The sequence below is a fragment of the Melopsittacus undulatus genome, chromosome 4 (assembly GCF_012275295.1).
Source record: "Melopsittacus undulatus isolate bMelUnd1 chromosome 4, bMelUnd1.mat.Z, whole genome shotgun sequence".
Classification (NCBI taxonomy): Eukaryota; Metazoa; Chordata; class Aves; order Psittaciformes; family Psittaculidae; genus Melopsittacus; species Melopsittacus undulatus.
This window is the reverse complement of record NC_047530.1, coordinates 27109514-27133181: the sequence shown is the minus strand read 5'-3', so window position 1 is coordinate 27133181 and position 23668 is coordinate 27109514. Positions and strand designations below refer to the sequence as shown.

General features: G+C 37.6%; 1 protein-coding gene across 1 annotated transcript in view; it reads left to right on the top strand.

Moving 5' to 3' along the window:
* LOC101877838 (uncharacterized) overlaps positions 1 to 23668 on the top strand; it is a 164816-nt gene that overhangs the window by 96028 nt on the left and 45120 nt on the right. Inside the window, exon 4 of the mRNA XM_031049439.2 lies at positions 9226 to 9346. Within this exon, the coding sequence (XP_030905299.2) occupies positions 9226 to 9346 (121 nt within the window). The remainder of the gene's footprint in view (positions 1 to 9225; positions 9347 to 23668) is intronic.

Genomic DNA, 23668 nt, shown 5'->3' with positions numbered 1-23668 from the left:
GTCCAGGGCAGTGAGCTTGCTGCATGCTCTTCTCACTGTCCTGAGGATCTTGAATTTGACCATCTCATGATTGCTGCATCCAAGGCTGCCCTGGAGGGTCACATTTCCAATGAGCCCTTCCCTGTTGGTGAGCACGAGGCCAAGTATGGCATCTCTCCTTGTTGGCTCTTGTATTGCTTGCAGAAGGAAGTTGTCTTCCACACAATTGAGGAACCTCCCGTATTGCTTGTGCCAGGCTGTACCATCCCTCCAACAGATATCAGGATGGTTGAAGTCCCCTATGAGAACAAGGGCCTGCAAGTGTGAGTCTGTTCCTATCTGTCTGTAGACTGCTTCATCCACAGATTCCTCTTCATCAGTCAGTCTGTAACAGATCCCCACAGTCATGTCTCCTATCGCTGTTTTCCCTTTAGCCCTGACCCACAGAGTCTCTGTTGCCTGTTCACCTGTCCCCAGACAGAGTTCCATACTCTCCAGCCTATCCCTAACATAAATACCAACTCCCCCTCCCTGCCTGTTGAGTCTGTCTTTTCTAAAGAGCCTGAACCTTCCATTCCAACACTCCAGTCACAGGATGACCCACTGCTCCTCTCACTATCTACAGATCATCTAGGAGACAGGAACTGAGACTCTTCAGTGCATTGCAATCCTTGTAATTCCTTAATGGGGTCTACTGTAATGCCACCCTTGGCTGAATTTTCTGAGGTTTTGCAGAGGGCTTTGTGCAAAATTTGAAGCTGAATCAATAGAAGGGCAAGACAAGCATTCTTCTGCTTTATCTTGCTAAGTTGGTTTCTGATTATCTGACTTTGAAATCATTTTGCTCCTCTTTCCATTCAAGACAAATTCAGCTGGTATCAAGAGAGAATAAATCCATCGAGAGTTTAGTGATTCACTGTGAGTCTACATTCAGTTTGTCTCTACAGTTTCCCTAAGTTGTTATGACAGTGCCAAAATAAAGATCTATTTATGTTTTGTTGTTGTTGGGGTGGGTTTTTTGTTTGTTTGTTTGTGGGTTGTAATCTTTCTAAAGGAAGCTGATTCAAGGTTTCTCTGCACTGTAAGCAAAACTAAATTTTTCTGCCCCAAAGACTGAGCTTGGAGCCGCTTCTGCCATGAGGAAGAAAAGGATAAGTAAAACAGATATGCAAATAAATGTTGCACAGTGAGAGAATGAGCCATGGGGAACCAGGCTTGCTGGTTCTTCTTCAGAAGGAACAGGAAGCAGGGCTGAGGTTTGGGAAGGAGTCCCATCTTACTTGTTTTGCAATGGAAGCCACAATAATCAACCCACAAGTTGAGTCTATACAAGCTACCCTAATTTTGAGCTATTCAGCTAACTGACCTCTAAGAAATGCAATAATATTTTCTTAAATATATAAAAGACAGCTTCTTTCTTAGAGAAAGCTTCTGTGTTGAACTTATATGCAAGGCACAGTATGGAATGTAGGCTGAGGAATGGTATTCTTGTGCTGGTCTTCACTGTTTCATTGTGGTATTCATGTTGAAATCTGTAACAGAAGTTGATCTAAGCGTCATGGTAAGAGACAAAAACATTCAACTAGGTTCTCTCACAAAGGTTAAATGAAATGTAATTTTTTGTTTTAAATATGGTATATTAATTGCACAAGTTGAGGCTTAAAAAATAAGTCTGATATGTCATTTTTTTAAGTCCCAAGAGTCCCTTTGAGTGTCTCTTTGAAGGTTAATTTTTTTGTAAGCTTATGAATAACATGCATGTTTCATGAAAGGTTGATTAATGACTATAAACAAGCAGAGCATCTCTTTAACCTATCCAGGTGGTAGTAACTGATATAAGTACATAAAATAAATAGGACATGGAACTGTTAGAACAAGTCCAGAGGAGGCCACGAGGATGATCAGGGGACTGGAGCACCTCCCATATGAAGACAGGCTGAGAAAGTTGGGGCTGTTCAGCCTGGAGAAGAGAAGGCTGCGTGGAGACCTCATAACAGCCTTCCAGTATCTGAAGGGGGCCTACAGGGATGGCAGTGAGGGATTCTTCATCAGGGATTGTAGCGATAGGACACTATTGTTACGATTGATAGCAAACTACAATTATCAAAAGAGTAAGGTGTTTAAACTTAAACAGAGGAAGTTCAGGTTATATATAAGGAAAAAGTTCTTTACTGTGAGATTGGTGAGGCACTGGAATGGGTTGTCCAAAGCAGCAGTGAATGCTCCATCCCTGGCAGTGTTCAATGCCAAGCTGGTCAGAGCCTTGTGTGACATGATCTAGTGTGGGGTGTCCCTGCCCATGGCAGGGGTGTTGGAACTAGCTGATCTTAAAGCCCTTTCCAACCCTAACTATTCTATGTTTCTATGAAATATGATAAGAACTAGCATGAGGGACAAATTTTTCGAACAAACTTCTTTTGCCATCATGCAGTGTTTTCTGATACTTGTTCTTTCTGAGGAATTGAAACTGCAGTTGTTATCTGGTTTATGTAAATTAAGTTTTGCACTGGAAATTTCATTTTATTTTTAAGATGTGTGATATAAAAAAAAACCCAACAAACTGTAGTATTTAAAATTTCCCTGTGAAAAGCCACTCAGATTTTAAAGAAGAGTCACAATTAAATATTACTCTCAGCTGAAGATGGATTGTCATTTTTTCATCTTTGCTGAGACAGGATTTTTTCCCATAGTCCAGGATACTCAAGTGCTTTGTCTTCTTCAGGGGTGACGTCCTTAATTTTCTTACCATGATATATTCTGATTGGCACCTGCTGCTGTTCTTGATAGACTTATAATCACAGATCTAATAACAGGGGGCATTGACTAATTTCTTTTTCCTTGTTCTGTTTCATTGTCTACCCCTATAATTTAATATCTTAAGTTGATAGGTCACAAAATTGTCTACCAATTTTCTTGTGCAGTGCCTGGTAGACCTGAATTCAAGTGGGATTTTTCAGTGTTACGTCCATCATAGTTAGCTGTTCAAGTTGCATCAGCAGCAACAACTCTTCTAAATTTATTCAGAACTTTCAAACATCCATTTTATGCAGCCCTTTCAGTCACAGACTGGCTACCTTTTCTGCTAAACATGCAGAGATATTGCATATATTTATCTGTGATGCCCTTTTTCAGCTTTGCTTGCATAATTTTCTCCTTTCATCTACCTCCTTTTCTCTGCTTCTCTATTCTGCTCTGTATGTCCATTTATCCCCTTCTCAAGCAAATGATTCACAACTTTTTGTTGTATATTCCACAAAGTCCCACCTGACAGCCTTTGCTTGGTTTCTGTGCAATTGGACAAAATCCTGACTGTGTTTAGTAGAGTTGCTGTGGTATAGATTAGGACAGAACCATTTTGTTAAGTGTGTAAAATCTCCAAAAATCACTGCATGATAAGGAAAGGAGTGATTAACAAAAGGGTCCTCTGGGTCTCTTGAAAAACTTCCAATGGTTTCAGAATTCCAGAAAAAAAATCTGGATCAAATGAGTAATACTTCACTGATATCTCCCATGATACCTTAATATAGCAAAACACTGTCTCATTTAGAAAACAGGATGACAAAGATACTTGCAAATGAGAGTGGGGCTGATAAAGAATCATTAAGACATTTCAGCCTCTCAGGAAATAATGGCTGCTGAGTGTGTGTCAGAGGATGGGCTTACAGTTTAAAAGCACAGCTTGTAATCTTAGCCTGGGATCCTTTTCTACCTGCACTACAGATTTATTGTAACACCCTCAAAACATGCTCAAACCATGACAATCACTTTATTTCTCCCAGTGTCTATAGCAATGCAACTTCTTTACCTTGCAAAGAAAGTTGAGGCAAGGCTTTGTTTCTCTTGCAAAGCAGTATAGTACCCGTTTGTTAAGAATCAGTTTGGAATTCATGGACTGAAGATACATTTTTTTTTTAGTTTTTATTTCCTTCCCATGCAAAATGCTTGCACTCCTGACCCCTTTTTCATCCACCTCATGTTCTGATCACTTGTCAGTATAAACAATCTCTGAGTTGGCAATATTTCATGCAGGGCCACTTGCACTATCTTCAGCTTCTCTGCAATTAATATTCCGTCCTGTCATTTAAGTCCAGCTTTGTGTTCCTAATGTCAGACTGGCTTTGTTTAATATGACTGGCAAAGTAGTATATGTTTCAAAGTTGAGTCTCACTGCCATTTCTGGAGGTATCTCCCATTAATCAAGAAGGCTACTTTGTCATAATGCAGCTAATGTTATCACCAAACTTTAAGTACAAAGGTGGAATAATAATGACTCCTCTTTCACTAAATGGAGTTAACACAGCTGAATAGCTTCCCTGATAGTTTATTATATTAGTCTTTCAGAACATTGACTGATTTGTTTTTATTACCAGGAAAGCTTTTGTTTTATGAAAATTACTTAGGACCACAGGTCAATGTTTTTCATGTCACATCTCCATAAGAAGTACGTTGCTTCGTTATACTTTGTATTCTGCTACTGCAACCTATATGTCACTTAAATTAATTTATCACGATACCACTGCCAGGCTGCCATTAAATTGTTAAAGGATATTCAGGAAATGTTGTTGCAGTAACCTTTAGAGGAAGACATATGGAAATGGGCTATATCTGTTGATTAACTTTTTGATATGCAAACCTTCCAAGGTGTAAGGGCCTGGTATGGATCACTGCATGTGAGAAGAATATTTAGAGTGATGATAATCATGGTTTTCTTTTTCTGTGAAGCAACGGACAATATAAGTTTGAATTGCCAATGTATTTATTTAAGCTGGGAGACTAAAATGTTGAAGGACAAAAATGAAGTCCATAGATTAATCAAAATATATGTCTGTCTTCTGTCACTTCATACCTAAAATAAAACGGCCTATGATGCCTGCCTGTCTTGACAATATATAAAAATCGCCAATCACAGAAAATTAAAAGATAGCATAAAAAATACATTACAAAGTGAAAAAACATGTTGATCATTTTCAAAATCTATGGGAAAAGCTCCTGACGTGTTTCAGTCTAAGCTGAACCAGGGATTCCAGGTCCTGGTCAGGTCATCCTCCCTTTTGGAGAAGGAGCTGTCAGAGAAGAGGTCACCAGCTCTGAGCTAACACCCTGAGATGGTTCCCAGACATATCCCAGGAGTCAAAAAATGGACTGTAGGCAGACAAACTGAAGCTGTGAAGGATCAAGACTTCCTGCTACAGACACTAGGATCTCTATAAAAAGATAAGTATGTTAAGGGATTTTTAAAATATTAATTGTTCATACTTTAGGGCTGCTCTGGCTTTCTGAATCTGGAGCTCTTAATATTGATCCCATAGTAATACAAATACTTGCCGATGGCACAGCACAGCCCTGCTGAAGAAAGAGGCTCACTGCTTTTTTTCTTGCTCAGCTTTAACCTGAACTTGTTCCACGCCATGGTTTGGATGCTTAACTTCTTGTGGCAGTATAAAGGAACATGCTGGTTCTTTTGGAGGTGCCAGGGTGAAGGAGCTGTATGTAACCAAAACAGGTTTGGAGTTACAGCAGGAGCAGTAGTCACAACAGGCAGGTGCTGACAACATGGAATAGGGATAGAGTGTGGTTGAAGCAGGACATGTAATAGTTGCCCAGGCAAGTATGCTTAAATGAAAACATATGTAGATTAGTGTGATATATGCTGAAAGCATAGTGATAGACAACAGAAACAAAATCTGCAGACTAGGAAAGACACGATTGCTCTGTAAGGAATATTTTTGTCCATCGAACCTGGCAGAAAATCACAATTTTCCAAGGTTTGAACCTACCTGACCCCACTGTATGTTAGGCAAGAGCTGCAGCACAGCCTGAACTGCCTGAAAAATGGGTAGGGGGTAACTGAATACAAGCTTTTTTCCTGTGGACATCAAAGTAACTGGAGGAAATAGCAAGTTTCTGGTGAACTCAGGCGAAAGGTTGTATCAATCTTCTTGTACTTTCCCAAGCATTGGATTAGCCTGAAATTTCATAGATAGAACTTCAATTTCTGATTATGTGTGTGTGGCTAGGAAGTCATGCTTACAGCATCTCTCCAAGAATTAGCTTTGGCTGGCACAATGTACAACAGGTTGCAGGAGCTCTATGATCAAGCTGAAAAGATTCAGAGAATGTAGCTGTGGCATCACATTTGAGAGGAAAAACTATCGAGAGATCAGAAATATAGAAAGCCAATATAATTATTGTTTCCATGTTCACTGGTGCCTCACTTGGTAAAAACAGAAACAGAGGCATTAAAGAATGCAGTGTATCTTTCATGCAAGTTGCTTCTTGCTACAGTGAATTTCAGTATCCAAAATGACATTTGTGGAAAAGTTCTTCCTACTGAATTTGCTGTTCTCATTATTCTTTTTCATTATTGCTTTTAAGCTTAGGGCTAACCAGTAATTCTCAAAATGTCTTGTTTTTTGAAAACCAGTTGGCTCTATGAAGCACAGGCCTAAAAGTGGATGCCCACAAGTTTTGCTTGAATTTTGGGGTAGCAATAAACCCCTAACATATATAAGAATTTGCAGTTTTCATAGGAGTTGGGTGAACAAAAATGCATTGTAACATAGACATAGAAGAGAAATTGCTTTAGGGAATATTCCAATGCAGTTCACTAACCATTAAGTATCATTCTACTTTCGTGAGCTTAAATCTCTACTGACGTGAATCTTTTATATCCTGCAGTGCAAGTTGTAATACTTGGATAACTAATAGAGCAGCTTTTCATTAAACCTCAGAAAGTGTGGAATTGCTCATGATCTTTGAGCAATTGAGTCTCCATTTTGTGGCATTGAAAATTTTCTGTTTTAATACACAAATATACTTGAATGTACTTGAATGTACATTCCTGAACTTGATTTTAGCCATTACTGGTTACAAAGAAAAAGTAGTTTTGAGACCAGCAGTTTTCAGGTCTATTTTCTGTGTAGTAGTATATGTTTTTTTCTGCACCCCTTTTATCTGTGGCTCTGAATGTGAGTTTATTAGGATAGGAATTAGAACTTATGACAATAAATAAGATGAGACAATGAGCAAGTAATAAAGGGGCATTGCAAAAGTCACAGAGGCAGTTATAACAAAAACAAGTCCCAAACTCTTCTGTATGTACAATTAGGTGTCAAATTCAACAAATGCTTATGGAAATGATGTATACTGAAATTACGGCATGTTTAACTGGAGCATGATAAACAAAATTGTCAAACATTCTGTTTATTTAAAAAACATACTTGAGGCTATCCTGAAACTAATCAAATTTTTATGCCAAAATGGGCTGAAAAAATTACACTTTTTTTTTTTCTTAGAACTTCTAGGTTGGAACCACACTCTGACTGGTGGTTGTGTGATTGGGGTGGCCTCTGAGATGCCTTGCAGTCTCAGTTAAGCATCTCCTCTGCCCAAAAGAGATTCCAGCCCCTACCATCTGTGAAACCTCACTGCCAGGATGTTCTGGGGGACCCAGTTTCCCATGCTGTTGTGGTTCCAGTGTGCCCAACAGCAGCAACTGAGGATGGCCCAGTGGCCATCCACTATGCATGATGGGCCTCAGGGATGAGCAGTCCAAACCTGTCCTGCCAAGTGCTTTCATTTTTGTCATGTTTACTAAGTTTTATTCGCTAGCTGTACTATAGCAATTGTTTTAGTGTTCTAATATAGGAGGAAGGTAACCTAGCTTCAACGAGGTAAATCACCTTTAACAGTGAGATAAATAACCTTTAAAGATAAAGTAACTCACCTTAGGTAAAATTATTCTATATTATTCTGAAGATGTGGATAGTAGTCCATATAGGTACAGTAACCAAAGAACAGTGGCACTACTAAATTGTGCCTTGCCGCATGTGTTTAGACTCTTACCTTCTGGGGACAATGAGGCAGTCTGAGGTGTTTCTCTCATCAATTAATAGAGGTTGGCTTTTTATCTTAAATGTGCCATGGAGCTAAAAGGTTGCCCTAAGGCACCAGGGTAGGAGGTACATTAGATGAGGAACAGAAACTTGTTTTTGTATGACTCTAGTTTGCACCCAGAATCTTTGAGCAGCATCGGAGACTGTACTTCGATTTGTGTTTTCAGGTTTATAATGTGGGTCAGGGATGCAGGAGGCAAAAGCTGGAGATGGTGAAATGTGTGGTGGAGGTATGAGGGCATGGAGAGTTGGATCCTAGTAGAATATTAGTCATGTACAACCGGTGAATGAAGGAGGCAGAAAAATTTAGAGACAGAGATGAAAAGATGCCATGTGAGAAGTACAGATGCAATTATTCTTTAGAACTAACTGTGATAAGTAATTCCTTGGTCTGAGTTCTTTTCTGCAGGGTTGCCCCTTGCCCAGGACGTTCCTGTGACGTACTGTGACATGGGGCTGTTCTTCCTCAGCAGCAGAACTTTGCACTGTTCCTTGATAAACTTCTTGAAGTTTCTGCTGTCCTAGTCCTTGAATTTATTAACATCCCTGTGTATTGAATTGTGACTTGGTACTTGTTGTAGCCATCATTCCCCTAAAACTGACACTGTTAGCCTTTTTCTAGTCATCAGGGACCTCCTCTGATTAGTGCAGTTTTTCACATGTGATAGGCAGTAGCTTCACAGTCATATTGCCTGCGCATCTGAACCAGCTCCTCAGATTTGTGTATGTCCAAACTGTAAGCAGTTCTGGCCTACGGCTACCCTGCTGCTGGTTGCCCCTCTTCTCTGCAGAATATACTATATAGAGAAGTCCAGGAGTAGACTTTTCATATGAAGTCAAAGGCAAAAAAGGCATTCAGCCTTTCCAGTGCTGTTCAATACCATCACATCCACGTTTTCACTGAGCTTCCTTTTGCAGGCTCAAGGATCTCTAGAATCCCTCCTTTTGATCCAAACTATGCAGTTATGCTTCTGTTTCATTGTCTTGTCTTGCTTCCATTCCTTGCACACTCACTTCTTGCATTTTAGTCACCAACAAACTCCTTACTAAGCTAGCTGAAACTTTTTACCTCTTTCTGAGGTTGCAAACTGTTTTGCCCATTAAAAATATCTTACAAATAATATCTTCTCTAGTCTTTTTCTCAGAAATGGATGGATTGGAAAAGAAAAAATAAGCTGAAAGAGAATAACTCAGTATAAGCAATCTGTTTGACAAAATCATAATCAAATGCAAAACTTGTTAGAAGAAACTACAGTTTTTTGCAATAAATGTTTTCTTGCTATTGATAAACAGAAATATTTTTCTTGGTCAGTGTTTCTTCATTAATCTCTTCTCTCCGCACTCTCTATAGGGAATTGTGTACCATGTAACCAGACAGCTATACACCTTCAGCTGCAGACCACTGAGTGGAGTCTATGGACCACCAGCTTGGAGAGCCTCTGCTTTAAACCTCTAAATGATTCAACATTTGTGTAAGTCAGACACGTTCTAGTATTATGTAGATAAATAATTTTATAGCCATTTCATTGTAATGCTAAGTGGTTCAGACACTGTGTGAACAGTTTACTAATGCCACTTCTCTCTAATAATTTGGTGTTAAAAATGGACAAGTTCCTGTGTGATGTACTCTAGGTTACCCTGCTCTTGCAGGGGGTTTGGACTAGATGATCTTTCAAGGTCCCTTCAAACCCTTGGGATTCTGTGATAGTCTATGTGAACTATAAATAGGTCCTTAAAAATGTGTATGAAAATCTGTGCACTATTTGCAGTCTGTTAAAGAAATCCTTGACACAGGAACACACAGCTTTCTTATGCAGGTATTGTAGTGGTTACAAGGTTTGGGACTTCTTAAATTTTTCTTCTTTTTTTATGAAATTGGCTTAAAATAATATTGCTAAACAACTCTGGTCTTACATTGTTGGTTTTTAAAGCAAAGCTCACCTATTGTACAATAATCAAAATGGCATGTAGAAAATACTGTTTTCAAGCACTCATAAAATGTTGTAATATCCTTGTCTTTCAGACAAAGACAAATATTAGTATTTGTACATTTAGTTCCTCAGCTGCTTTGCCCTTTTTTTTTACTTTAGAATGGGAGATATTATGTAAATACTTACGTATTACAATTGGAGGCAATTTGACTAACATAAATTGAAGCATTTTATGAACCAAAAATGAAGAACAAGCTAAGAGAAATCACTTTAGTCACTGCTGAGATGCATCCATCTCTGGTAATGCATAAAAGCTAATTAACAGTGCAGTGAACTGGAGGCAATTATTAGATGTGGAAGCACAAAAGAAAGTGCAATGTCTTTCAGTTTACTGACTAAGGATATGTGAATACCTACAAATGTCCATAAGCGACCTTGACAAAAAGGAAGAAGAGTCAGTCTAGAGATGTTATTTGGGCTGCTCTGTCTGTACGAGTTATAGGATAAAAGAACAGGCAATCAGGTTGTGACATAAAAGGCTAAGGTCTTTTCCCTGCTAATGTCTGGCAGCTAATGAGTCTGCATCTATATAGTCCCTAAATGCAGATAAGAAAACATTTTTACTGATTGAGCACACTCTGGTATATGACCAGCTAACAAATTGTCATTTTCTGTTGTATATATAGCATCTGTAAGTGGAGAGTAGCAAAGCCACTGCATACTGAATCCCAAGCTTGGGTATACTTCAAGGCAAGGAATTGACTCATACATTTAAAGCTAAGATGGAAACAACTGCACAGAGCATTTTGAGAACAGTCCTACTCTCACAAACAGGTGGACTTCATACTGTTAATAAAGCCTTTTATGCTGTATGTCTTGTTACAAGATAATAGTTTCCTACTGTCAGCCCTGGCTGATAGGCTCAAAAAAGGTTTTCATCTAACACATCTATTTGCATAGACATGGTTGCTTTTATTCTGGTATTGCTTTGTAGGGATACTTGTGCATAGAGTGCTTTGTGGGAAAATAAGTGCTCTATCTGTGCCTGCTCCTGCTAGATGAATTTTCCTCTCCTGAATTTTCTTGCCCTTATCTAGGGAGGTTTGAGAGATCGATTTAGTGAACAGTAAGAGGCTACTACTGCTGTGATTAAGGACAACTAAAATGTAGAATCATAGAATCATAGAATAGTTAGGGTTGGAAAGGACCTTAAGATCATCTAGTTCCAACCCCTCTGCCATGGGCAGGGACACCTCACACTAAACCGTGTCACCCAAAGCTCTGTCCAACCTGGCCTTGAACATACCACAGATGGAGCATTCACAACTTCCCTGGGCAAACCATTCCAGTGCCTCACCACCCTCACAGTAAAGAACTTCTTCCTTAGATCCAGTCTAAACTTCCCCTGTTTAAGTTTTAACCCATTACCCCTTGACCTGTCACTACAGTCCCTAATGAAGAGTCCATCCCCAGCATCCCTATAGTCCCCCTTCAGATACTGGAAGGCTGCTATGGGGTCTCCATGCAGCCTTCTCTTCTCCAGGTTGAACAGCCCCAGCTTTCTCAGCCTGTCTTCATACGGGAGGTTCTCCAGCCCCCTGATCATCCTTGTGGCCTCAGTTTTTGATGAGTTGCTGTTTTGATACCTGAGCTCTGCAGCTGAAGGTCCAGCAGAATTCCAGGGGAAATGAGCTCTGCAGTAACTGGAAGCAAAGCTGTAATAGATAGATAGATACTTTCACTTAACCATTGCCCTAGTTTGTGTGAGCTGTATGTCAGTTGACAAAACAAGCCAGAAATATTTTCTTGAAAATGTTTCTATTCATATGAGTGTGGGTATAGATCTTATACTGGAGAGAAAACAAAATGAGTGATAGAGAGGAAGATGGTATGAAAATATCAATTTAAGTTATTGTCACAAGGAAGGATTGCACATGGTACCACGTAATGCATGATTTAATCATCACAAAATTATTTGGAAGTGAAATAAAAAAATATAGAAAATGAGAAGAATGATATTCAAATGCAATAAAACCTTGTCTGAAAGTTATTTACATTTTAAAAAGAAGTTCTGTAATTTAAGAGTAGGCAAAACTGGTGTGTGAAAATTCAAAGAACTCAGCAGAACTCACCCATCCAGTGAAATTAATTTGAGGCTCTTTTCAGTGGTTCACATGTTTTCCCCTGTAAGGTGTTTACTGATTGCAGTAGGCTCCTCCTTGTTGGAGACTACCTGAATTCTGTGCAGCACACCTTAAGAAAGCAGTGCTGCAAACCCGGCTCAGACATAGTGAGTGAGCTTAAGTGTCTTTGCACCTTAGATGGTTTCTTCATGGGCATCATTTTGAGAAGTGCTGACAGTACATAGTGGCTGCACTGTTACCTGGACTCTACAGCAACATGACAGGTTATCATCAAACCTGTTGACACCTGAGATGGACTTCCCCACGAATTTTCCCCATTGCTTCTGAATGAGAATATGTTCTCTTTGCCAAGTTTTGCCATTTTACTCAGCAGAAAGGAGGCAAGTGGGGCTCCCATGGGACTTCCCACGATGATGCTAATCTAGAAATAACCATTCAAGAGAGAAAAAGGAGGAAGACAAGATCAATAAAGCAAATCAGATGAGGAAGAAAAACATGAAAGCAAAAGAGAGAAACCAATTAAGAAATCCCAAAGGACCAAAGGGTAAATCTGTTTTCTGGGACAGATGCATTCTTGGAGCCTCATTGGTGCAAACCTAACCACAGTAGATAACCAGATGAAGCTAAGGCATGACATCTGTTTACAGGACATTTCTGCAGCATGATGATGTCTTGTAAAAAGCAGTTGTGTGATGTGTGTTGTCCAACCTTCCCTGAAAAACTGAGACCTTAATATTCATATGGGTCATGATATGGTTACAAATACAAATCTTAAGTGCTAAGACTTACATATACCCCTGAAATTAATTTGACCGCTGTGTACCAAAATCTAATTTATTTTCTTATCATCTCCCAGCCATTAAATTGCTACAGCTGAACTGTATAAATGCTTTAAAGGCAGCTCCTAGTCACTAAGGAATATTGCAGAGAATTTGCCTTCCAAACATGGTTATATAACGCCCACTTATTTTAATTAGACTTTTGCTCTCAAAGTCCCACTCTACCTAAGTGGCATGATCACTGAAACATAGTACAGATCTGTGATAGAAAATGCAATCTATCCACTCCTTTCAGCAGTGACTTCGCCTTTAGTATTATGTCTCTCAGGCATGTGAGCCCCCAGCAGCTACTTGCAGTGCTGTCTATTATTAGTGCTTACTCAGAATGGGTCTTGTTCTCTATCAGAAACACAAGAAATGTCTGTGTAAGCACTGCATAGCTTTAATTCTCCTACAGAAGAGTGGTCCTTCGGGAGGGAAGTCAAATAAGCAGCAGCCTAAACTGTACTCCAGGTAGCTGAAAAGCAGGAATAAGACCAAACACAACTATTCACAAGATGATGCTGATGTTAGTCTTTTCTCAGGAAGAAACACCAAACAAAAACAATGTTTTTTGGAAGCAAGTAAATTCCAACTAATTAAGGGTTTCACTTCTTTCCAATCTTACTTGAGAACTATTGCTGTATCAGTCTTTGGCAAGCATGAGAAAGGTGTCATGATTCTATATCCATTAATTCCTCTACCTCTGCAGACAGCTGCATCTTCCTCCTATGTTTTCAGTGACATGTGCTGTTGGAGAACATGGAGACTTATTTGGGCAGCACTGAATACAGTTGCAGTATACAAACCAAAAGAAAAAAAGCTAAATTGTGCATTTGTCACATCATAAAAAGATGATTTGTGTATATAGGTGGCAACAATCTCTTTCTATTTTTTGACCCACCATTCTTGCACTTCTGAGTAGACCAAACAATTTGTTTCTCTGTAATTGTGTTAAGCCTACAGGAATTTCCTGACAATTGTGCTATGCTTTCTTATGGTGATGAATTACTGCGTACATCCCTGCCATGCTCATTAGTTTTATTCGGCAGTCCTCACCCTGCATGTGCACTGAGATAAATTGGACATTGATCCTAAAGGGGAGTGTCCTCATGAACCATATTGGTTTAAGGTTGCCTGTTTTAAATTTTGCTTTCTGACATTATCTGCTCTCTTGATTCTGTAAATGGAGACTTTTTTTCTCTCACTGTCTGATTTAGACACTGAATACCTTATCGGATGTGTTATCCCTTAGTTGGAAAGCAGGAGCTGATCCCAAGAATAAGCGCCTTATAAAAACAATGAAACAACCCTACATATTGACATTAAGAAATGTTTTGGAAAAGAAGAAAAATAGTCTTGGAGCAAAAGGGAAATGTGGGCTGTGTCTGGAGAGAAGAGACATAGCTGATAAAAAAACCAGGATTATATAGATTGGTAGGGGAATTTGAATAATGCTGTTTAGAGAAAGAGAATGAGTAAGGTAATAATCAAATGATATAACGCATCGTGAGCATTTGCAGCAGTTTATTTTACTGAGTGGATTGTTTACTTCTCAGAGCAGTCACTGCAGTCAAGCAGGAAAAGAAATCCAGTCAAGCATCTGCTACATGTCTTCTTTCTCTTAGTGAACTCTACAGTTTTTGCCAGACATGACACATACACACAAGAGGCATGTTGGGAAGAAGCTTAAAGGTCTTAGTCATCTGGCAGTATGTAATCTAATAGAATAGCTAACAACCTAACAGATAAGTTACATTGGGAAATGTACCTTTGTAAACCTGCATCCATAATCACATTAATTATAATCAATTCCTACCAAAGTGTTGTAGCGGAGAAGCTAAGATGACACCAAAAGCACAGTGATCGCATGGGTTATAAGATTGTCTGAACATTTTTAGGGAAATGGGTTTAGGGAACTGATTTTTACAGAACATGAGGCTATTGGCAATTTTTTTTTCTTAGATTCTCTTAATAAAAAGCAACTTCTCTTTTTTTTTTGTCGAATATGGACTGTCAAAAGATGAAGTTGTGTTTCTATGTAGAAACAGTGTCTCAGTGCTTCAGGGGTTTTTTGTTGACTGACGTCTCACTTTACCAAAATTGTGGTGAGTTAGCAGCAAGGGGGTCAGAACCAAAGTGTCTGAATAGATCTAAATGATAAAGGTTACTAGGAGACCCCATCCATGCTCCAAGATACTGCAGCACAAGCCAGATCCATCTTGGAGTGTAGCTAAGTTTGTCATCTACTGAGCCTGCATGAAGCTGAGAGGTGTGAATTTTTAGTTCAAATACTGTCCTGTGATAATGCATCTAGATGTCTTACAAACCTGAGGTGATATGAAGCATGGAGTGAGTTCACTTACGATCATCTAAATCAGACCATATAGATATTCCTTAAAAAGACCCTTAAGCCCCAGGATCACTTTCTGTAACCCTTTTGAAAGTGATCACTGGTCCTTTCTCTTTGGTTCTTAAGACAGAGTATGCAACACATCTTTGTACTCTTGAGGAACACGTATGTATGGGCTTGTGCTATGCTTTTCTCCTTAGTTTCCTCTTGAATTATAGGAAGAAAAACAACATTGGCTACTTCTTTTGAGTGCTGCATATGCTGTGGCAGTAACATGACCTTTTCAGATACAGCTTCTGTTCAGGTTCTTAAATTCCAGAGGTACATCTGGCAACTGAGATACCTAGATTTGCTACGCCTACCTGTAGGAGTCTGTTGTGGGTGGAGGCTTGCTCAGTCCCCCCCCACAGGAACTGTTGCCATTTCAGATGCCCTGGAGTATGCAAGGCACCCTGACAAGTCTGGGAGACCTATTGCCAATGGGAGGACAGGCAGGTTACGCTGCCTCATCTCAAATGGCACTGCCTCCTTCTGTGTGGACAATAGATTGAGCCCTCAGTATCAAAGCTCTTATTAGAGTCAATAAAGCCTGGAGTTACTGGAGCTGAGCAACTGAGCAAGTGATTAAGCTCAGCAGCTACTGATTCTCTAGGTTAGGGTGAACTTAATCATGCTGTAGATTGTATTAGCTAGATTTCTGCTGATTACAGCAGGTGGATCAACAAGTGATGCATGTGTGCATGTCTACATGTAGATAATTGTGTTTAGGTAGCCTAAACACAAAATATTTTGAATGGTCAAGAATTAATTTTTAAAATTTAAAGGGTAATTGCAGAAGCTTTCTTGCAGAACTAAACCAGAACAATCAAAGTACTCAGAAAGCTTAAAGATCTCATGGGGAAGTATCTGTCCTATGGAGGGTTGCAAAGGGAAACAGAGGTATTTACCCTGTATACAAAAATTAATATGTAAGGCAAACCAACTAATAAATGACTTCTCAGACAGGTTCTCAAAGAGAAACATAGTGTATTACCTTTAAATAAGATGTTTTTAAAATGCTAGAAGACACACTAATGATTGGTGGAATATTGAAAGTAGCTGAATAGGACCTTGATAGCACCACCACTGGTTTTGACTGCTCTGATACCAATAGCTGTGTGGGGAATGATTGCTCATTCTTCATTATTGAAGTGAAAAGGTGTGCCATTTCTTTCAGTAACAGATTTTACAGGGAGTAAAGGGCTGAGCTTTATGTGTTGTTCTGGTGCTACAGGGCTAGACTTGTTGCTCTGAAGTCAGAGGTGTAGTAGCATTCACATGTGCAAAATTTAATTACTCTGATTTATCAAGCAATTATTTTTCCTACTAGTTTAATTTAACTGTGGGAGATCTCATCCTGTCTTTGAGCATAATGAGTGCATTTGCTCCAGGACACAATTTGCCATTCACAGATGAATTCTTTTAATAGTGACTTTGCCTTTATTTTTAATCTTCAAATGAAATTGCATTCTCAATTTGTTTGTAAAGTTTAGTAGTAAATTTATTAGTATATGAGAACAATGAATTCTTTATTGCATGATGACAGAGCTTCTGCCAGAAAGTCATTCCCGTGCAAACATTTTTAGGCAACAATGTTATGGCATACTGGTGGAAGATGAAAATTTTGAGTTTGAACCAGCGAGATGGAGAAGGTATTGTATTCCAAGTTTCTATTTCCTGTATGAAAGCACCTAACTTCTAATCTATAACATAAATTACAATCACCGTTTCAATTTTTCAGTCATTTAAGGCAATTAAGGAGTCTTATGTTTCCGAAGTAATTGTTATAATTACCAGCATCCAAGACAGAATTTCAATCTGTGTTTGATTCACACAAGCTTTTAGTGCAGTTTCAGTGAGGGGACAGTATGTCATCCTGCTATTATTACTTGTGATTAACACAGTGCTCACTATATTTACTGGCAATTCTCAGTCCAATTCAGAAGCATCTAACTCTTCCTTGAATCATAGGAAGAACATGTTTGCACCATCTATGTCTCTGGTTTCTGCTGAGGGATCAGATATTATTCTGAAAAAATGGTCTGAATGGGGAAGTGAGTTGGTTAGGTCATTCTGCTTCCACTGTCCTGGGGATAAAGACAAACCTTCTTTGAGAGCCTCTAAAAATCCCCATTACTGATGAAAATTCAGCCACAGGATGATTGAGTTTATGTCACAAGATATGACTTACGTATGGCAAAACTCCAGATTTCTGATAATTTTCCCATGCAAAGGATTAGATTTGCTTAATATGGTTTGATATTGAAAGGTCCATGTTGGCAATCACTTATGTCTTTGCTGTCTTTTAGGTGTTTATGAATGATTTGTTAGACTATTTGTTCAGGACTTTTACAGAACTGAAATTAAGCTGAGTGATTTTCTCTCCTCTTCCCAGTCTCCCTTCTCTTTTATTTATTTTTTTTAAATAAATGTAAGAGTGTCCTTTTCCCAGTTTTGCAAAGCTTTGTTTTTTTTTATGAATATAAACATTTATCATCCCTGAGATAAAACACTGGTTGAAGGAAAATACCTACAGAGAATTTTCAGTGAGGATATCTTATCTTAAAACCTCTCATTTACCTATTTTCCAATCTGTTTGTCACTATTCTGGTTTTACTACTCCTCTGTATTTCTGCTGCTAAGTTTTTGATCTCTAAGATCACATTGACATTTTCACTGAAGACATAAGCAAAGATGTCATTAACACTGTGAACTTCTCAAGATTCCTGTTGAGGAATAGACCAATATTTTTCTTAATCTTCTACTACTAATAATGTAAATACGGAGTATTTTCTCATAAGCTATTTTTTGCCTTTCTGATTCTTATTCCCAGACTGTTGATACTCTAGGTCAGAGCACTTTGTGCCTATGAGTTATCCTTTTTTGTTTGTTTTGTTTTTAACAGTACTATCAGTTCTCCCCAATTAGTTTTCCCCTTTTTACTGACACTATGTAAAATTCTAGCACTTCCACTTTCTAGTGTTTATTGCAGTCTACTGTTCTAAGGTTTATGATTTACGATGTTTGTGTTCTCCTTTCTAATTGTCTGAGGAAAGTTCTGTCATCTATTTCATGGTCACTACCAGACAAGTTACTTTGCATCTACACATTCTCAACCAGTTCTTCCAGGCTGGCCAGAAAGACAGCCAGAAGACCTTTTATTTACTTGCTTTCTTCAACATTTATAGAAACAAAAATGTCATTAGGACATTTCAAGAGTTAGCTGCCAATATGTCCTGGCTACCTTCCTTTCCCAGTGGTTGTCTGGATGATGAAAGAGTTCCACCACAAATTTGTGCCCTGCTCTTCATGTTTTTGCTGGTTGCCCAGAAAATGCCTCATCCACCAGATCTTTGTGATCAGACCCAAAACATTATCATTCTTTTACATTCAACATTTTATCAAGTTTTTATTCCTCCATCTCATGGGGTTCTGAAGAATATTAGTATGCCCTGGATACACAGAAAAACATCTCCTTTGTTATACTTTTCAGTAAGAGCTGAACAAGATATATAGGCTTCTGTCTGCTAAACAGTTAAATCGGGCAATATTGCAGCATGCAAGTGCTGATACTTTCAGAGTCAAATTATCTGTTGATATAACTCCAATTACTTGAATACATTTTCTTCATGAGAGAATGACCTATGTCTTCCCCTTGGAAAGGAGGAAAAATATGCAAGTCTTTTCTTAAATATGAAATTTTGATTTGAATTTAAAAACTCACAAAACATTTGTGACATCTTTTCTGACCCATGTAATCATTACTTTAAATGTTATAGGCAGGACAGCTCATAGACCATAAATAGTAGTACTTCAGAGGAAAAAAATAGCAACCAATATTATAAGAGTAAAGAGAAAACCCAAAAAGAAGAGAATTAGTTATTAGATCTTGTGGATACTACGTTAAAAGACAATGAATAATTCCCTTTATATGATTAATTCAGCTTTTAATAACTAAGTTCTTCTGCACAATTGCAGTATTTCTTTTCATCACTAGCGTAGACATTCAAACAATGTATTCTTTCTAAAAAATGAATGGGCAAAAAAATTGTAATATTATTGACTTCCTTAAACCTAGCTCATATGATGGATTTATGAAATAGAAATAATATAGAAATTCCTTAGACTGTGACAGGAAATACAAATCATGTGAATGGAAAGGAAGTTGCACTGAAATAAAGACATTACAGAAGATAATGAGTTCGCTACAAAAGTGTTTTCTGTTAAATACTTCCTGTAATTCTGTTTTCAGTGGAACACCTGACAAGACACAGGAGAAGATGTACTGGATACATCACTCTTTTGTTCACTAGTAGCTGAAGATGTATTCAGATTGTAAGCAAACTGAATGCAGTGGGGGCTGGAAGGACCCTTGAGTGATTGTTTCCTGGTTAGTACAAAACCAAAACAAAACAAGCAAAACCTTCATAACTGAATTACTGGTATTATAGTTTTGACTTGATGTGTTTAGCCGCAGCGATTAGAGGCATTATACCTACAAAGATCAAATATGTCTTCTGGATCTGAAATGTGAGCAGGAAGGTTCCACAAACTTCTGCAAAAGTGAGCTCAGTTCTATAGTACCTTTATACTGTTTGAAATTAATTCTATTGAAAAGTGGGCCCGCTGCCTATGGAAAATTTTTTAAGATTGAGAGTGAGCTCTTAACAGAAAGTCTTGGGAATCATTGTTTTATCGAGAATGAATGACCTAGGAAATAGCACTTGCCATGGCTCTGTGAAAAGGTATTCACACTCAGTGCCAGTGTCTGGACCTGTTGCTTTGAACATAACACAATATCATGGTTTTTGTGGAAAGTATAATAGAGGAAGATTCTTTCTTGAAATTCAGTGAGCTGATATCAAAGATATTTCTCACTGAATTCAGAGGTTAGATTTAGTAAAGACAGTAGGCCTGAGCACACATTCATTTGTATTCCCTTATTCCATATGGCAATTGCTAAATGTGTCATTTTGTTGTTAAAAAAAAAGAAAGAATACATTTATTTTCTGTTTTGTTGTTTTTTTTTTTTAAATAAAATTTGGAGCTATAATACAAAGAAAAAGGGACAGGCATAAAATTCTGGCAAGGCTTTGCTTAGAATTGTTGGTTTTAATTTTTCTGCCCTGAGATATAAATTCCCAACCCAAAGAATGAAAAAAACAAGGGAACATTCTCACATACAATTGGAACAAAATTTCCAGTGCCTGTAAAAGCATCACCTCAGACAGACAGAAGTGCTTTTCAACTTCACATTCTCCTTTTTCTATGGAAGTAATAGGTTCATATTGTTTAAAACCCATTCTAAAGGGAGATGAAAATAATAAGTCTCACTTGCATTCACAGATGCTGATCTCAAAAAGCATGTTCGCAGAGCAGCAGATACCAAAACTGAAAACATCTTCTGAAATCTCATTGTAGAACACTTGAATATAGCCCTTCTCTTGTTTAATGCTTGTCATTATTCTTTTTATCTGAAGCACATTTTGTGCTTCATGTGCACTGGAAATCAGATTCAGGAATTACATAATTGGCTACAAGTGGGATGATCAACTGCTTTAAGGAGTCATCTCCTGTTCTGCTACTTCACAATAAATCCAAAAGTATTGCTGTTTCAATGAAAGTGGTCACTAGAGAGAAGTAGAACAGAATTTCATCCCTAGGTTTTAACGTTGAAACTGGAAAAGAGTCAATATCCCAAAAGTGCTTCTGGTGTACTTGCTCTACTTTAAGAGAATGTAGAAGGTTTTATATTTTCTTAAATTAAGTAATTAATATTTCTTCTCTTTTTTTCTTTTCTTTTCTTTTTCTTTTTATGCAAAATCCCAGATATGACAGTGTTTGAAGGTATGGGAAATATCAGACTTGAGGAAAAAAAACTGTGATGTATTGGTTGTAATATTCTCCACCATAGGTCAACAAAACTGCTAAAATGAGATTTGCTTGTTGCCTTATTCTTTATAACATGCCCTTCTGGTGAAAGACCAAAGAACTATAAAATTTTTGACGGGCAAAACGTCTGTATTATGTGTTGAGTTGGGCTGTGCATAATATGGGCTCCAAGACTGTTGCATTGATAGAATGAATTGGTTTTGGGTTTGTTTTTTCTTAGGAAAGCCATAGAAGCATTTTCAATTTTTCATACTTTTTATTGCTTCTTATCTAATAGGTATTCTCGCATGATTTATTACGAGGTATAGCACATGTATTTTGTTAAAACCATGGAGAAATCAAGTACTGTAACAATGAGATATTATACAAAAAGATAGATAAATATTTATGCAGATTCTTGTGGAATTTTTATGTGTTTTCTGCATATAAATTAGCCCTATAACTTCACTGAGGAGAGACAAGAATAAATAAATTCTGAGAGCAGAAATAGTTGAAGTTTTAAATAACTTGCTGAAGGACAAAGATGAAAAAACTAGCAACAAAAGAAAAATGGGAAAAATATGTATTTTCTTCGGGTTAGTTGTGAATTCCACTGTCATTTGATATACACATATTTGAAAATATAAAGACTTGATCTGGATTTCATTATAAAACCTCTGTGGATATCCATTAAATAATAATTTATTAAGCAGATTTTGCTTTAATTTTTAAACAAAGTTGCTTTATTTTATTCAGCTTGAAACAGTTTAAATCAGAAATGAAACTCTGTAATGATCGTCCATGCAATGCTGTTGTATTTTATGATGGTAGGGTGGGAGAAGTTTGTACAGTAGGAGTTTAGAAAGAGAAATACAATGTAATAGATGAAATACATGACATAACTAGGTAATTGTTCCTGATATATATGCATACTTGTTAAATTATTTCACAGTCTATGAAAGAAAGTATATTTTTGTGAAAATACTGCAGGTTGGTTCTCTTCATCTTCATGAACATGTGTATAATATATTGCATTAAAAAAAAACAAAAAACAAAAAACAAAATGTGAGAAGAGCATGAAAGTTGCAAAGACAAAAACCCCAAACTTGAATACTCAAAAAAAATCACAAACTCACTTGCTCATATTAGAGGCTGGAATTTCAAAATGCATAGACAAACTTTCCTGTACTCTTTCCTGTAGTTTATCTGTGAAAATATTACCTGTTTTTTATTTGGTGCTGAGTTTCACACGTATTTTTAAGATCATAAGGAGACGCTTTATTGAGGAAATAATTTAGGAAAATGGTATTCAAAACTGCATATGCCCATGGCTGTTTTAGGATTGTATATGCAATTATAACGCTGTCACTGACTGACTTTTTGAATCTTAATCTTCCATTTTAAGACTATTTTATGGCATCTGTTTGATAAAATAAGTACTCCGTATATCATTTGCAGTACTTAGAGGATAATATTGTTATCTAAAACCAACTGTGGACAAAAATGTTCACAGTTAAAAGGAAATAAGCCTATGCAGACCAGAAGTACCTTAATGGCTTTGTCTTCACAGGAAATGACATTTTGTTCACAGAATATAAATATCTTTTTTAGTATTATGTACTGTAAGACAGGGGGAAACTCAGAAATGAAGTGTGGAAATGGAGTTTCTTTAAAAAGTGTAGCCTTTAAGTATGTATCTTTTAGTACAAAGACATTCAACATTTATGGAACTGTTTGAGTTTTCCAACAGGTCTAGGCTTGTGCCCACAAAATGATGTCTATTAAAAGTGATTTAGTGTGACGCTCCTTGTGCACCAAGATGGCCAGCCTGTCCTTCACTGACAATAAGCTTCAGTCTGTGCAAGCTACTGAAACAGAGTCTGCCAAGAAGAGTGGTCACCTCAGAAAGGGCCACTACCCAGGGACTGCTGATGGAGAGAGGCAGATAATGCTCAACTATGAAACTGCAGTGGGACAGCAGACATGCTGATGACTCTCTAGTGGCTTTGCTGAGTTAAGTTTTTCTAAAAACTTCAACCATAATATTCACAGAACATTGGTCCTAATGTTCCCATAAATTTCAGGCTTGCAATGACATTATAAGCTAATTCAGGGGTTCTACATGCATTTTTGAGCAGCTGAAAGGAACTTTGACCATTGTCCTTCTCTAAACAATTCAGATTTACTGTAAATAACTAAAAACAGATTGTCCATTAGATCTCCTGTATGAAAAACAAAGAAACAGATATTTTCTTTCCTCATGTTAAGAATTCACAATCAGACTTTAACAAGATAGCTTCAAGAATATTTTTTTCATCATTTGTAAGAGAAAAAATAAAAAGGAATAAGAATTTACCAACTGTGGAGTTAGGTGCAGAGTTTAGGAAAATAGTGTGTTAGCACAAAAAGTTATTTCTTTAACATAAGATGGCAAATAGGAAAGCATTGTGGATTCTTTGAATTTTGTTGTTAGAATACTTTGTGAAATGTAACTATTTAAGAGTGTTTGGAATTAGAAAAAGCTCTTGTGTAAAATGTTCATATTACTAAAGGCTGCCCAGGAACAGGAGTTTAAGATGGAGAGTGGAGAAAAATACATTACTCAGTCGAACCTGTAGAACTTATTTGATGTCGTTAG